This window comes from Lentinula edodes, assembly GCF_021015755.1.
Source record: "Lentinula edodes strain Le(Bin) 0899 ss11 chromosome Unknown C8R40scaffold_54, whole genome shotgun sequence".
Classification (NCBI taxonomy): Eukaryota; Fungi; Basidiomycota; class Agaricomycetes; order Agaricales; family Omphalotaceae; genus Lentinula; species Lentinula edodes.
The window spans coordinates 50,837-66,622 of NW_025764360.1; the positions used below are offsets into that span (position 1 = coordinate 50,837).

Consider the following 15,786-nt stretch of genomic DNA (forward strand, 5'->3'; position numbering starts at 1 on the left):
GATGTGTGAGCACTATCTTAGAGTAGAAGATACTTTAATCATGCGCACCAGGGAATCCATACGGTACCGTCGAGTGATTCCATACGGTAGCAGGCAATAGTCCATGATATTGAGCCTTTCCGGAATTGATTGGACATTCAGTTACCTTGCTGCTGGAAGCCCCGCGGCACCGATATCGTTTTATGCATTGAATTCAAAGATCAACACCGGCGTGAAGAGATAGTGATTTTATTAGCACGGGTTTTGCATGCATACAAGTAACGACGGGTTGCACCATAAGCCGTAAATCTAGTGTGACCTTCCGGAGAAAACCCATCGCGCGAGTCAAAGAGATGTGGGTTTGATGTAACTGGACAGTGGAGAAGCATGTAGGAACATTTCTCAACGTGAAATCCAAATGGCGTCCTATGGCGTTTTGACTTGTGAACTTGAAAGAGCGCAAGGAGTCCCATAGATCACATTGGCAATGTGATAAAACCAGGACCCGCATTGCAGTTCGTGAAATTTCCTCAACTTGCACCATGTAATGCAAAGTTAACGAAGGTAGAGAAGTCACCAGAGTAAGTAATTCTTATCATGAATGCAGCCCACTAGGTCCGATTAGCATTTAAGCGAGAGGCGCAAGTTCTGTGGGGAAAGGCCAAAGATAAAATTCTGGTACAATGATTGCGGACAGTAAATCGCAAAATGTTAAGACTCGGAAGCACTCGCTGCTTTGAGCGCTTGAGCGATCACATGCATTCCTGAATCCTAAATCCCAAATTGGCAATCAACACTGCTGCCTGCTTCCACCTTGTCCAACTCGACGTTCGTCACATATCGCTATGGATAATTCTTATCAATCCCAGTCATCGTCGCCTCGTCGGCCAGATATGAAAAGGAAACTTGTCGTAGTAGGAGATGGTGCGTCATAATGCTGGAGTTCGTTCCACAATCTCAGCTAATCAGCTTTATCCTTAAAATCTCCAAGGTGGATGTGGAAAGACTTGCTTACTGATCGTGTACGCGGAAAATCGGTTTCCAGAGGTGATTCTCAAAATCATATTAGCCTCCAGTATTCTATCCTAATCTCATCTCGTGTATACTCTGAGATTCGCAGGCTTATATCCCAACAGTATTCGAAAACTATGTGACACAGGTGCAATTTGAAGGGAAGGAGATAGAGTTGGCGCTATGGGACACTGCAGGGCAAGAAGAATATGACCGATTAAGACCGCTCAGCTACCCAGAAAGCGATGTTATTCTCATTGTGTTTTCCATTGATTTTCCAACCTCTCTTGCCAATGTCCAAGACAAAGTACGTTATTCAATCATTATACGAAGAACAAATGTTCACTGTGCTCTTCAGTGGTATCCTGAAGTGGCACATTTCTGCGAAGGCACACCCCTCATCCTGGTCGGAACCAAGACGGATTTGCGAAGCGACGACCAGACGAAACGTATGCTCGGAGCTCAGGGTCAAACACCAATATCACCTCAGCAGGGTGCTGCTATCGCGAAGGAGATTGGCGCGAAATACATCGAATGTTCAGCAAAGACCGGGAGGGGTGTACACGACGTTTTCAATCTTGCTCTCAAGGAGAGCATGAAAGGGCGATGGGGGAAAATTGTCAAGAAACGGCGCTGTATCATCGTATAACCTTTCACTTTCAACGTTTCCTCCTCCTTGCTCGCGCTGATGACGAACGGATACGCGCATGGACACGACTTTGATATCTATCTGCTGCTTTGCATCTTATTTATAATATTCTACTTGCATATGCTTCATATTTCACCACAATACCTGCCTCCAATTCAAGCAAAATTAGACGCAACGTCAGGCAATGTCGCGCCAATTTGTTACCAGAGCGATTCCAGTAATGGCATTGGTTGTGGCATCATCCATTGATTGTACATTTGCAGATATTGCAGTTGTACACTCGAGGAGAAAAATATATAATCATGCGACGGGCATTTGCAAAACGAATAATTTACTCATATACTTGGAGAAGCGAAAGAATAGATAAAGGTTCAAAAGTTCAAAATAAACTCGTCGTGATAGTAGATGATCGGGAAACAGGTCTTGAAGGGAATGGCGATACACGACCCCTGGATCCGGCACTTACTGGGCTATCAGAACTGTAGTCCTCAGCGGGTGTAATCGGTATCGGAGGGAGAGGATGATTCCTCGAGGAGGCAGCCACTGATACAGACCTCCGACTACTAATGGTCTCTCTCGAGGGCGGAAGAACCGACGCGGAGCGACCCTGAGGTGGAACAACTTTCGTATTCGACGATTGACGACCACGATGGCTTTCCGAACGGTCAAGAGACTTTTCAAGTTCAGCTTTGACTATCGGAACAGCTACAGCAGGAAAGGGATGCTTGTTGATAGATTGAAACCGCACATGCATGGTTGAGGGAGCAGGGGAAGCAACCTTGCTTCTGATGAGGATACTGGGTCCTGGCGATGGGGTCCGTGATACCGAATCACTATTTGGAACCGGGTGAAGGGGAGAGCTGCGTACCACATGAGGAGGCAGTGGCGGCAAAGGGGCTTTCGGGGTTCTGGCTCCGGACACAGAACGGGAACGTCTCGATACAGCCTTCGAAGCTTCCTTGTTTGATTCAGTTAATAAATCATTTTTCGGAACACTATTGGCTTGTATCGGAGGAGAGATAGACTCTGTCAATCGTTCACTTGGTAGAAAGACCCACGGTGTAGTAGCCACGACCGGTTCTGGTGCTGCTAGTAGAATCTGATCTTCTGTACTACTGTCCTGATTGAATCGCGTCTGGGGAAGGGCTGAGTCCACATCCGCTGATATCGTGGAAGGAGTGAAAGCATCAGAAACTTCGCCATATGGGCGACTACTGGTGGCGGATGGCGCTTTCATTCGCTGAGCAAGCATGCGGGCATCTGGAAGGGGTACATCAAGGATGATAGGACGTCGCATGGATGATGAACCGTTCCTGAAACGACCAGCCATATCTGGAGCCAGAGCGAGGGTATCAGGACTTCGCAGTGAAGAATGGGACGACACTTTCTTTATCGATCGATTACCGGCGTCAGTTTTCTGATGAAGTGCAGAAGTCGAAGCGTTCTTCTTGTGCGATGGGCGAGGAACTGCAGAAGGGGGTACTTGGTTCCGGTCAGTATGCTTCAAAGGTACATTCGAGCCTTCTTTCTGGTGTTGTCTGGGAATCACACTATCCGAAGCCGATGAAGAGACATGGGGGCGATAATTCGAAAGATTTTTGTCAGAGGTCTTTCCTTTGAACGATGGCAGGGATCCAGTGGGGTTCTTTCTTGCCGCCAACCTTTTCGCTAAGGTGGCTACATCGGGAAAGGGGTGCTCGACAACAGGTATTCTGAAGGAACCTACTGATGATGACTTGTTATGAACCTTGACAGCCGGTCTCGCGTCGCCTGAGCTCATAGAAACTCCCTTTCTGTGCGTAGGAAGAAGCGCTTCCCGAGGCATAGACATCTTAGGTGCGGGTGATTGTTGTCGGGGATTTGTGACTCGGAAAGGCGAAGGGATCCGGTCTACGGACGGGAAATCCACTTTTCCACCTACACTTTGAGAATATAGTGGGAAGCCTGAGAAAACATGCTTATGAATTATCTGATGTAAGAGAATTTAAAGCACTTACCACTAGAGGAGACTTGAGCAATGTCTATTTTCATATGGTCCTTATGAAGAACGAGGGGCGTCGACACGGACACGGGAAACGAATCAGTGAAACGAGCGGAAGTCAACGAGGCTTCGACCTCTCTAGTACCTGAGGCGTTTGACTCTACCGATGGAGCTTGCCCTACGTTCTCTTGTACTTCAGGACCAGTAATGATGATGTGCAAATCAGATTCCAGAGGGGGTCGAATTCGAGTAGCAGAGTCCTCTCGCAAGCGTTTGGCTAAGGTAGATGCATCGGGAAAATATACAGTTGGAGTGAGCCGTGGCATGGAAGATCTAGAAGATGACTTTTGTAAGCCTCTCTTAGGTCCAGGTGAAGGCGAATTAAGATGGGTTGATCCTGGTAACGGCTCCGATGCACTGGGCTTATGTCTTGAGATAGCAGGTGGGGACAAAAGTTCCTTCATTCCTGGTAATGATTCCAACGCATGCAGCCTTTCAAGAAGAGGGGAAGGAAGAGGAGAGATTACATTTGTGCGACTGGGCCGTGCAGGAGCCCCAGCTGTTTGCTCTTCCTCATTTGATTGAGTAGGGGCAGGTAAAATTGATACTTTCTCCTCCAGCTTCGCTCCATTAGCTGGAAAGATGAACTGAACTTCTATCATGAGGTACCAAAATGGAGCAGGACGAACCTTTCCCTGTCTCTTTCACTTCATCAGCCTTATTCTCAGGAGCTTTCGATTGCTGCATTATGGGGATCGCTAGAGGTTCTATTATCTTCAAACCCTCTATAGGACCCTGCAATTCTTGGATTGCATTGGCGGGCAAAGCAGGTAAAGGACTATCCAAGGGTAACGGTGGCGGTGGCGGCATTCTAGTACGCAGCGCTGATTTCTTCGTTCGAAGTGATGCTTCCGAAGAAGCGACATCAGAGTGTGCTTTGTGGGAGCGCGGGAAGGGCGAAGCAGATGGATGTCCCAATGTCGACCGGCTTTCCGAATCAGATGGGAGGGAGCCGAATGACGGATTTGATGCACCGACGGCTGCCGATACTATCATTGTCGTAGGAGGGGAAGTAACTTTGAAAGGAATCATGGGCACTGGTGGAGGTGGTGAATGATCTCGAGGAACTTGGGGCAATGGTCGAACTTTCCCATTTTTCCGACTGCCCGAAAGGGCTGCGTCTTTCTTCACCACGTCTGACTTCATTTGTGAGGATGCACCTTTCAGCTTCGGTTTCAGGTCTGGATTTACGAAATTGGCCGGAAGTTCAACTATCCTTGAAGTGAGCTCTGATTGCAACTGCCCTGAAGGGAAATTCGAAGCAAAAGCCGACTTGGGAGGTAGACGAGGCCGCGAAGGAAACTGCAGGTCCGATGGCTTGAATGAACGATCGAGGTGTCCAGACGTTTTCGGGAGTTTCGGACTAGGCTTCGGGGAATCTCCGTATAATTCCAAAATGCTCCATGTAGCCGAGGCGCTGACGACGGTGATACTGGCAGGGGACGACTTTGCAGGAGACTGTATTGTCACGACTTGAGTTATAGTCGTGGTTGTTGTCCGAGTAGTAGTCGAGATTGTTAATGGAGGAACATTACGCCTGGGCTTCATGACACCCGGTTGAGACGAATCCCCCTGTGTTTCCAAGAGGGGAAATGCACGGGTGACGGCATGCATAGTACTGCCAATGCTTTCAGCTGAAGGCTGACTACTACTGGGACTCTCTTCTCGAAAACTGTATTCGACCCCTTTCGGTGTGGGCAAGGCACGGAAAATATTCTGGTGTGACCATAGAATCGACATCCTCTCCCCAGCTTCAGGCGATATGTTGTTCGAAGATTCCATGAGAGCGACGAGAGACAGCGAACTGTGCGGACCTTCGTCTATATCTTGCATTCCTCGCCATTTGACAGGAGCTTTGACGGATTTCAAATTCGAGCGCAGACTATCCTCGTCGGAAATGGTAGGAAGGGATGAGTTCAATGACGGCGTCGACGATGCGATTGACGAAGAATCCGACATCGATGAAGCAGATGAAAGGTACGGCATAATGCGATGTCTGCTCTCAAATGGTCTGAGCGTGAAAGCTTCCAACTGAAGCTTTGATCTTCGTTTAAGATGATAACCTTCTGGAACTCGTGCACTGTTCGGTCTTCTCTTCTTGGTTGAAGATCCGGAGATATGAACCACATTACGACTCTCCCCACCCTCATTTTGAGCTGAGCCTGATATCTTTCATAAATGACAGAATGAGAGTTTGACACAGAAACTGACCTTTCAGTATACTGGACATACTACTCCCTGAATTGAGGCCTAGAAATTTGATTTAGAATGTATCCTAAGATGAAGATAAAACCCTCACCGGAATCAACAGCACCCGCAGAGTCCGCATTTCTTTCCTCGTCAAACTGTATACTCCAAACGTCCGGGTTGTTGAAAATTTCATCTACCATGGCGCTTTCAGGCGATTTCCCAAAACCTACGCTTGACATATTGCTCAGTCCCGAAACGAGCCCATCTTCCAGAAGTAACGGATCCAAAGGTCGTGAATGAATGGGAATAGACATGGGGCCTGCCATTAATGAAGTAGTAGAAAGAAAGAATCGAATAAGAGCTGCCCAGCAGTCTCAGGAAAGAAAAGGATACGCCAGCGGATCTGATAGGGTCTTATACTTGACAAAGATGGCAGCCCTGGACGGAAACCGGGTGGAAACCTGTGGAAACACAAGAAGGCGTAAGAATTCCTGTGGCCCCTGGTACTTAACTCCCCATTAGTGCTGGGTAACCTGGTTGAAACTGTACAGATGGCGAGGAGTTCTCTATCGGATCAATATCATGAAACCGTCAAACATTCGTCACGGTAGATGGCACTGCCTTTTCTTGAATGACTGGCTGTGAAGCCCAGCGTATCAGAGCATATCGTGATTATATTCAGCTGGTTATAGATGGCACTGAGTGCTGAGTAGATAGATAATTAGTTTTTAAGGATTCAGTTGAGACAAGTTGAGGGAGGAAAACTTAGGATTGGTATGATAATACAGTGCTGGAAGTATTGCCGCCGGCGACAAACGAGCGCTAACAGGCGGTAACGAGCGGCGGAAGCGAGGCCAACTTTCTTTCACCGTTGAGTGATGTCATTGAAAAGACAGCTTGAAATCCGTGAAGAGTCCAACAAAGACATCTTCGTTGTTCGAACACGGGACCTTCAGAAAGGAAAAATCAACAATTGAGACTGGCTTTAGTTTGTTACTACTTACTGTGATACCTCTGGGAATTCCCGGCATAAGTTAATTTCTATTTCGTAATTGGACGCCGAATTCTAGATCTTCCAAGCCCAACTGCCCCCAAACGGTATGCCCGCATCTCTATATCGACCCTCCACAACCGTTTTTTGGCCTCTCGATTGCAGAGAATCTGGCTATGTATTCGGCTGGTGCAACAACAACCAACGCGTACAGTCTATCGTCGTAACAGGTGTTGTACAAATTCTTACATTAGCGGTGGACTTGGAAGTTCGAGCGGTGCTACAACGCCTTAATGACAAACGACAACAATACGCATGCTTAGCCGATCTTGGGGAGCTAAAAATACTCGGGAGATGTGGTTTTGACTATTGGGGAAGAAGCGACCTTGTAGTTCCAGAACTCAAGTTGGTTGATATCAGGTGTGTTTATATCCTCAGCCATCAGCACCATCTAGTTTATGTATGCATGATGCACAGAGCAACCGGATATAAAATAGTGTACTATCATCGACATCCGGCTAGTTCGCTCAGGTTTTACTCTATAGACGCGTTCAACGATATTGTCACACCAATGTCAAGACAGCGCAGTGGTATCAACCAGGATGTGGTTAAACAAGTGCGCTGTTGTGTTTGTACCCATCGTATATCTGATCATAAGTTCATATTAGCTCAACGTAGCAAGCATAATCAATACTGCAGTACTTGAGCCTTCATCAACATCGTCCGTGCTGAATGTGACGCATTCAAGCTCGACCATGAACCGTACCACAAAAACGATCACAACCCAAATGTCAGATCTGCTATTCAACGCCCTCCTCATGTCGCAATCAACTTTTTCTCGGCCGGCTCAATCCATCTGTAATGCACACGTCTTGTCGAAATTCCCTTTGAAAAACATGTCATTGAGCGGTGAGTACCGGGTATTCGTTTGTACGATTTTACTTCTCATTTCGCAGTGCAGCAAATGGACGTTCGCATCGAGCAACTAGCCATTCTTTTGCGCCAAATGGCTGCTCTCCGATTGAGAAAAGAAGGTGGCCGGGTTGAGATTTATTCAAAGGAGTACACCAGGTCTGTCTGAAGTTAGTTTTTGACTCTGCATTCATCATAGGTCGACACAAAGCTTTTTCAACACTGTCTGGTTAATCCTCAATGATATAACGATTGGCTATGCTTTTGGAAGATTTCTTTGTGAAAATCACGAAGTGTTGGCTACAATGTTGAAAGAATTTGTAGAGGTAACTTCGATTCATTGTTACAAAAGCCTCTTATGAATTTCTTTGCAGGACATTCTCATATTGTGGCCTCAGCGTGCTCTCTGCTGGCTTGATTCATGGCCTGCTGGCCTAAAACTCAACACAGAACTCAGTAGCTTCTACTCAGGCACATTCGTTGATTTAGTCAATGTTTGGGGAGGTCAGTGTCAAATGGCGAAGTTCTTTGTGCCTCATTTATTTTCTATATCTTCATCCTGTCTGCTATCTTTTCCATTTTGATTTCGATTCACAATTTTTTTCGCCATTGTTGAAATTAAAGAGTCTTATCACTCGCTCCTTGCTCTGCACACCTGTAGGCGTCCTCCGGCACATCATATTCCCTTATCCTTATCTCTCGAATACGATCTATATCTTTGGACTTGTCTCCTCTTTTGGTGCCCTCATCGGTTCGTTCGTTTTCAACGTTTTTTTCTCTCAATAACCTGAGCCTGACCTTTTAGGAGGTATGGGCGGAATGACCATGTCCATTGCACTTTTCTACGACATGTTCGTGTTTTTTACTCTGCATATATATGTGTGCTACGTCATAGCAGTGGTAGCTTTTGAGAAGGCGCTATGGGGCTTGGGGAGTTTGTGGCGTTTGTTCCGAGGTGAGGATTTTGATAATTCTTCTGTTTTCATTTTCTGATCACCTCCACTTCATACGCTGAATGCACTCATCTCAGGAAAACGCTTCAACGTACTAAGGAATCGTACTGATTCCTGGGAATATGACATTGATCAACTTTTGTTTGGCACAATCCTGTTCACCCTATTGGCATTCTTATTCCCCACAGTGTTGGCTTATTACGCTCTATTTGCCCTAGTAAGTGTTAACTATGCCGACAACGTGTGGCACACTCAATTTCCTCATTTACTCCATAACTCTTACACTAATTCAGTACTGACCAATCATCTTTCCTCAAATATACGTAGTCACGACTAGCGATGATCCTCACCCAAGCAAGTTTAGAAATACAACTTGCGTTCATGAACCACTTTCCGCTATTCACGCTAGTGTTAAGGTTAAAGGACCCTTGGCGTATACCTGGAGGGATGTATTTTGACTTTGTCGAAGTGATTGTGCATGCAGACGCAAACGAGGTTGCGAGTGCTGGTGAAGATGAATCTAATTCCAATGAGGCGAGTTGGAGATCAAGACGTCAATTTGAAAACACAAAGGACCCGGTCACAACCCTGATTCCCGTCATGAAAGTGAGTTCCCTTCTGCCCCGCCTTTTCCCCTTCGACCCTCTTCACGTTCGCCGCCCAAATGGCAGCGGATGTGAAAGATACACGGATGACGGAGCTCAGAGTTTTCCTTCCTTGGAAAAAGCAATTGTTGTTTGGTCACTGACAGCACCTTCAACGTGTGTAGAATCAACCGGTGACATTCCAAAGAATCTTCTTCCAATATGGTAAGTCATTCCTTCGTTTTTTCCGAGGACAAGCTTGGGTTTTTTCTCCCCGTTTTATGATCAACGTTTAAGATTTATTACATCGACTCTGGACTGACATCTAACTGGTAGCACGTTTATGGTCGCAACTTGCCTCACACTATCACCCTTTTCGGTTAATCAAATCTCTGCTATTGGGAAGATTGCTGGTACCTATACCTGTGTATGAAATTAGGTACGACAAGATAGGTAATCATAGCAAGGAGTTATAGCAATGGGATGAACCTCAAATCACACAAAGTAGTCCTTGTAAGATCGTGTATCGTGTGTACAGAGAAAAGTAACTAATGAACATATATCAGTAATCAATCATACATCATATAAACAGCAAGGTGGGGGCAATGTCGATCACGCTTCTTTCGCAGTGTATATTTTGCGCAAGCCCTAAGTTGGACCTCGTTAGGTTGAATTTTGAGTATGAGGTTTCGAATATCGGATCGAGAGAGCGACTACATACCACCCTGCACACTCCGAGCTTCCAAATTCCGCTCAGAGTTTTACCCAAAATGTAAGGTTCGGCGGCTGGCATACATGCGTCACAACCCCTCTTAGACACCGGGAAGTGAGGAGGGAATTGACCTTTATGTGCTCATTCCCTTGATCTGTGGGAGAGTAAGTACTGTGGAGTCACGGAATAGAAGCCCTTACGGTCGACGATACATCTGAACGAGGAGAGGGAATAACCACATCGGCTTTTAGGATCGACAAGCCAAATGCAGCAGTCCTCGCCTGTCGTGAAAAAAGCGGGACGCCATTCTTTAGTGGTCGGTTCGTTGGTAGGCATCTGTTTAAAGCTTTGTGTCTGAGAGATATATAGAGAATAACAAGGAAGGAACTATGTGACGATACTGGCGCTTTATATTGGGTTAGAAGCGGAGAAAGAAGGGTGCGATTGATCCTGGATTGATCTATCGAGTCTGCAGCAACATCTTGAGGTGCGGCGGCGGGTCCGAAAATTTGAGGTATGAAGCATCACGTTCAACATGTAAAAGCGAGTTAAACCCAGTATTTCCGCTTTTCAAGAACCTTTCGTCTTCTCTATGGCGGCAGAATTCATCAAAAAATATTGCTCCAACCGATCAAACATTGCCGTGGGACTTTCGACTTGGGCATCTTGACTTTGACTTTTTGCCGTCCTTTGCACATTGCGTGCAAGAGCATGAAAGTCGATATGTTAAGGATAGAGCAATTTTGCATAATTTATAACGTATTACTTTCAACAAGTTTAGTGACTATTTGAGCTTCACACTGGTATACTATTGCATCTAGATGCTCTGAATTAAATTTGTTACATCAATTAGAAAAGAATTGGCGTTGAGTATCAGCACAAATTTCAACCACTGTCATCAATTAGCGTCTCAAGTGGTGACAATTTGTGATTTTTGATACAATATTTGTTGTTCCAGGATCTCAAGCAACTCGGTTGAGATGGCTCTTAAAATCGTCGTTAGACGTATGGTTTGCCCTTCCAGAAGAAGTGTTTTTCCTCCCATCTGGTCGTTCTTTCTGCTTCCTCTTCGCATTTGTTTTGTTTTTGTATCATTTTCCATCATATTGCCACATCCTCATCCTCTTGCCATCGGTGAGTTTCTGTTGGAATCCAACCCATATCTTCATCCGAATTTGACCACTTTTGTAGAAACATGTCCGGACTTGATCCAGGTCAAGTTGAGGCCTTCCTCCGAAGTCACCCCGGCCTCCTTGCACAGCTTTTTCAGCAATCACAAGTTTCTGCGCATTCTACTCAGCCTCCGTCACCTGGTGTCATCACCTTGGATCCAACTGCAGCCGTTACTCATCATGGCGGAGCAAGCAGCATCTCCCCAAGTCAGCCTAGCGGTAGCACTACTGTGCCGGGAGCTGTTACATCTGCTTCATCGACCATGTCGGGGGTCATGGCTCCTGCTTCTTTTGCTGGGATTTCTTCCAATCGGGCAGTGCCATCGTTGTATTCTTTTAATCAACCCGATCCTTCTTCACCCATGAACCCCTCAATATCTCAGCCAAATTCCTTTATCCCTACTCCTCTAATCATTCCGCACTCTGGCGTCCAGCCCAGTCCTCCTATTGCTTCTGCACCTCCAATAACTCCGTACTCTAGCATCCAGCCTGGTCCTTCTACAGCTCCTGCACCTCCAATAACTCCATACTCTGGTGTTCATACAATGCTGGGACGGGTTGTTGCATCATCGGAAGGGCAAGGGCATCCTCGGACGGTCACAGCCTTCCCTAGCATTACCACAATCAATCGTGCCAACAATGATAGACGTGCTCATGCTGCTGCTAGCCGCTCTGCAGGCTCCACAAGAACTCGCAGCAAGGCTAAGAAGCCCCCATTGCTGAAGGGACCTGGACCTCGGAAAATCGAAGATTGTATCCTCATAGATCAGAGTGGTGTTCCAGTGGTTCGACTAGATATTCTGATTTACCCTGGGTTTCCTTCGGTGGATGATCGTAAGGTGTGTATGCTGAGGCTTGCCAGTTCTGTAAACTCAAACTTCCCTTCTATAGAATTCTGCAATTGGACTGCCAGACAGTATTTATCGTTATCTCCAACACAATGATGCTTTCAGAACAATTCTTCAATCACTTGACCTCGTCTACCAATTTGATGCCCTTCCTACTAGTACATCCTTGCTCCAGTTATTACAAAACCTCAAAGAACGACTTCTCAGCTGCGGGTTTGTTTTTCCACCAATGGCTTCAGACTCAATTTTCCAAGACCACGAGCGCCTTGCTATTCAGCCCCTTGCTTATGTTGGTAGGGGTAATCCAAACAACAACGCTCGCACCCCTCGTCTTACCCCTGGAATTGTCACACCTACTATGACGCTTCAGGATTTACTCGATGATGTCAGAAAGTATGCAATTCCAAAATATGCGGTTACTGAAGATAATCGTTTCTTGCTTTGTACCAGTGCGTCCTTCACAGGAGCTAGATATATTTTAGTCTGATTTTCAATTTATAGTCCTCCGGTCCAATCAAGTTGCTCGTACAGTGAATCTCCATCGTCTTCATTTAGGTTCTGAAGATGCTGAAAGAGTGCACTTCTGCCTGCCTCATCGAATATATGGGTTGTTGAAAAGGGACTTCGATGCTAACGTAGATGTGGGTTATCAAGCGCTCGATGAGGAAGAACTGGAGCTAGCTTGCTCTGAACATCATGAAGACGATGCGGTTAGTTTCCCAAATGGTTATTGGAATTCATGTTTACAATTTACAGGATACTCGAGTTATTGCTCAAATGTTAACGCTTCCAAGGGAAAACGATTCCGATGGTTAGTTGTTTGACTCATTGCATTTATACCGAAGTGGAACTTCCATTGTTATAGGTCGCAGTACAAGTTCGACTGCAGTAGTCCTTCGTCGAAGTCCTCGTTTCAATGCCAGCCTAACAGTCAGTTGTAATTTTCACTGTAGATGTTGTTACCGGTCTCAATTCTGGTAGGTATCGTCAACTCAGCTATTGTGGTCTACAGCCTGGAGCCCTCTTCCACGGCTCGAAGCTCTTCCTGAGTTTACTGAGCCATCGCGGAAGTCGTATATCATCAATGCCATTAATACCGCCTATCAAGCTACTCACGGAAATGATATACCAGGGGTCTTTGTGAAAGGGGTGGATTTCGAAGCTCAAGTATCGGAGTTGGAGAAAATAATGGAAAAGGCTTTGGAAGATGATGATTGGACCTTGTTGTTTTCAAACTCACGACATTTTGTCAAGTGCGTATATTGTTCTTTGTATCTTTCAAAGATCATCCTTATCCTTTACTTAGGACTGACATCGATGCTTCTGGAGAAGAGGTATGGGTGACTTCAGGTGGTGGCTTTGAACGAAGCGTATTGCTTCTCCTCTTCCAGAAATACTTTGAAAAACGGTTTGAAGAACTATGCACACCACTTATCGACTGTTATTATACCCTCTCAACCGTCCCCATGTCCTCTACAACACCCATATCTGAGACCAAACGTCGGGATTTGGGACTATTTGGTGCAACCGTGGCCCTAGCCCTGGTTAACGGTTACCTTCCAGAGAAGCTCAATCCGCTTCTGCTAGTGTATTTTCTCTCAGACTGCCAGTTTGAGTGTCTAAATAGGACTGCAGTCATGGATCTTTTCCCGGAACTCGGTGCAACTATAGACGACTGGCTTTCAACGCCATACGACAACGACTCTAATTTGAATAGATTTCAAGCACATTTTGCCACGTATCATAACATGGAGGTGCAGCTTGATATTTGACATTCCGTCTTGATCTCATTCAGGAAATGCCATACAGACTTCCGCTCTGACCAATCGTACAAAAGAAATGCACAACTCTATTGCCCATCATATGCTTCACAATGCCATTATTGGCCCGGCTGAAATAAATCATCCATACTTCCAGGCTTTTATAAAGGGATTCAGACTTTCCTGCAAAAACCACTATACCTTACCACAGGCAAGTCTTATCGTTGTGGGAGAACACACACTTAATTATTGCGTCATAGATTTCCCGCAGCTTTGCAGGAGGTTCCTATGAATTTGTTATGCATCTATCAAAGACGATGATTAAGGATTTGAATTCGCTTCCAATACGTTATTTCAATCAGACTACGGCTTCAACAAATACGGTTCTTCAAAATGCATATCGGGTAGTCTTTGGGGGAGAGTTTGTGTTTGATGCATGGTTTGAAGACTTCTTACTGGGATTAGGAACGCCTTGCCCAACCTTACTCAACTCCGCCAAGGATCGTTTCAGCTCGGTTGTAAAGCTAGAGGATATCTCAGAAAGCACATTCCGGCTGCGTTCATTTGCTTGGGCAATATCGGGTGTTCCTCGGCGTATTCTGGATTATCTCAAGCTGGAGGTATGTACTTCGTACCTTTTGTGCAAATGGGCAAATAATAATTTTATTCATAGGTTTATCTAGTTGAAGACGACGATGCTCAATATGGGCCTGGAGAGGAGCACTCCGCGTCTTTACGACAAGAGTATCTGCGGCATGGAACTTGCTCCTTCCGTACTTGCCTGCGCGAAATGCGCATTCCTGCTTCTTATCTTATTCGACTTCTGAATGCCAATTATTCTCCACAATCCGAGCCCGCTACTGCTTATCAAGCCATTCATAACTGGCTGCTCCTGCAGATTCTTGAAGCAATTGGGGATTATACCATAATTTAATCTATATACAACCCCGTTTTGACAATGCTATAATATGTGTATACTGCTCGCAATATCTGTATAAAGAATACGACCTAATATCGTTCAAGCCACTGGTCCCGACTTAATTTGCACAAGGAATGTTCCAACATAAAAAAATCGAACCCAATCTGCTTCTTAATTGGTGACAGCTTCCGATCACAATCTAGACGATGAAAAAGCATAATGAAGGCGGGGACAACCTCTACTTCAGAGCTGCTGGAAGCAAAGCCAAGATTGAGAAGCCCATGTAAAGCGCCTTTGTCGAGTTTCGGGATTATGGCGGCAATCTCTTGCAAGGAAGGATGTGGAATACGTCCAGCATAGACCAAATCTACGGCAAAGAGATATGCAGAGAGAACGCCAAAGGTTACAAATAGAGATTTTGAGTCGTCGCCTTTGGTATTAGCAATATAGTCAATGATTTGGGTGAACGTTATGCCGGGCTCTTGCAGTTTTGCGTGTAGTTTAGCACTGGCAATCCAAAACCGATGAGCGTTGTGATGTGAGCGTCCATTGGTCCGACCAAATGCGGACTTGTTGCAGAAATAATCATCTCCTTTCTGCTCATGACGAAGGACAAACTGCTTCCATGCCTCCCATGAATCAAAAAAGCCTCCGTTGTCTAACTCCCAAAGAGCAGGGGTATTGAATAGGATGCCCCGAAAGATGAGACCACTAAATATACCCTCACGGGTGCTGATTCGATGGTGATCAAAAAGGCCGTCGGCCTGTTGGACTTTGAGTCGAGAAGTGGCCAGCTCACGAAAGGGACAATTGCGATCTAGATTATTGAGAACATGAATCTGAAGCGCGTTCAAAGGCTCAGCGGCGTGATTAGTAGGCACCACCTGAGCGATCTCGATAAGACAATCGCGGAACTTGTTATAGCGTTCATCTTGCGTCATACCCGTAGCAGCCGGATACGGTCCAATTGAAGAACTAGTGGATGGGATGGTGGTCTCTAGTGCTTCACGACTCGATGGCGAAAGGTTGATGAAGCGGAAATGTGTGGTTCGTAAACGCTCCAAA

General features: G+C 45.8%; 7 protein-coding genes across 7 annotated transcripts; 5 read left to right on the forward strand and 2 right to left on the reverse strand.

Moving 5' to 3' along the window:
* Positions 1-718: 718 nt before the first annotated feature.
* C8R40DRAFT_732961 (signal transducer) lies at positions 719-1,829 on the forward strand. The gene is made up of 4 exons (XM_046236027.1): positions 719-903; positions 971-1,026; positions 1,100-1,297; positions 1,349-1,829. Exons 1-4 carry the CDS (start codon positions 825-827, stop codon positions 1,637-1,639), a joined length of 624 nt encoding a protein of 207 aa, XP_046080552.1. The 5' UTR covers positions 719-824; the 3' UTR covers positions 1,640-1,829.
* A 189-nt stretch (positions 1,830-2,018) lies between these two features.
* Positions 2,019-6,184, reverse strand: C8R40DRAFT_1176619 (uncharacterized protein; the record flags this gene model as incomplete). The annotated part of the gene is made up of 5 exons (XM_046232543.1): positions 2,019-3,583; positions 3,637-4,254; positions 4,310-5,842; positions 5,913-5,930; positions 5,980-6,184. The coding sequence occupies 5 exons, from the start codon at positions 6,182-6,184 to the stop codon at positions 2,019-2,021; spliced, it is 3,939 nt and encodes a 1,312-aa protein (XP_046080553.1).
* A 700-nt stretch (positions 6,185-6,884) lies between these two features.
* C8R40DRAFT_1268583 (N-acetylglucosaminyl transferase component-domain-containing protein) lies at positions 6,885-9,959 on the forward strand. Its single transcript, XM_046234002.1, has 13 exons — positions 6,885-7,281; positions 7,339-7,477; positions 7,530-7,770; positions 7,818-7,932; positions 7,985-8,099; positions 8,148-8,277; positions 8,435-8,524; positions 8,579-8,728; positions 8,804-8,943; positions 9,054-9,332; positions 9,496-9,535; positions 9,647-9,823; positions 9,877-9,959. The coding sequence occupies exons 1-12, from the start codon at positions 6,971-6,973 to the stop codon at positions 9,784-9,786; spliced, it is 1,890 nt and encodes a 629-aa protein (XP_046080554.1). The 5' UTR covers positions 6,885-6,970; the 3' UTR covers positions 9,787-9,823; positions 9,877-9,959.
* Positions 9,960-10,865: 906 nt separating this feature from the next.
* Positions 10,866-12,737, forward strand: C8R40DRAFT_733580 (uncharacterized protein). Its single transcript, XM_046236030.1, has 3 exons — positions 10,866-12,028; positions 12,148-12,491; positions 12,544-12,737. Exons 1-2 carry the CDS (start codon positions 11,218-11,220, stop codon positions 12,402-12,404), a joined length of 1,068 nt encoding a protein of 355 aa, XP_046080555.1. The 5' UTR covers positions 10,866-11,217; the 3' UTR covers positions 12,405-12,491; positions 12,544-12,737.
* A 346-nt stretch (positions 12,738-13,083) lies between these two features.
* C8R40DRAFT_1059276 (uncharacterized protein) lies at positions 13,084-14,094 on the forward strand (the record flags this gene model as incomplete). The annotated part of the gene is made up of 3 exons (XM_046225251.1): positions 13,084-13,295; positions 13,349-13,701; positions 13,838-14,094. Coding segments are annotated over 3 exons (822 nt in total), but the record flags the coding sequence as incomplete, so codon positions are not given.
* A 7-nt stretch (positions 14,095-14,101) lies between these two features.
* C8R40DRAFT_1073994 (uncharacterized protein) lies at positions 14,102-14,629 on the forward strand (the record flags this gene model as incomplete). The annotated part of the gene is made up of 2 exons (XM_046226660.1): positions 14,102-14,422; positions 14,486-14,629. 2 exons carry the CDS (start codon positions 14,102-14,104, stop codon positions 14,627-14,629), a joined length of 465 nt encoding a protein of 154 aa, XP_046080557.1.
* A 181-nt stretch (positions 14,630-14,810) lies between these two features.
* Positions 14,811-15,662, reverse strand: C8R40DRAFT_1059370 (uncharacterized protein; the record flags this gene model as incomplete). The annotated part of the gene is made up of 1 exon (XM_046225260.1): positions 14,811-15,662. One exon carries the CDS (start codon positions 15,660-15,662, stop codon positions 14,811-14,813), a length of 852 nt encoding a protein of 283 aa, XP_046080558.1.
* Between the last annotated feature and the right edge of the window lie 124 nt (positions 15,663-15,786).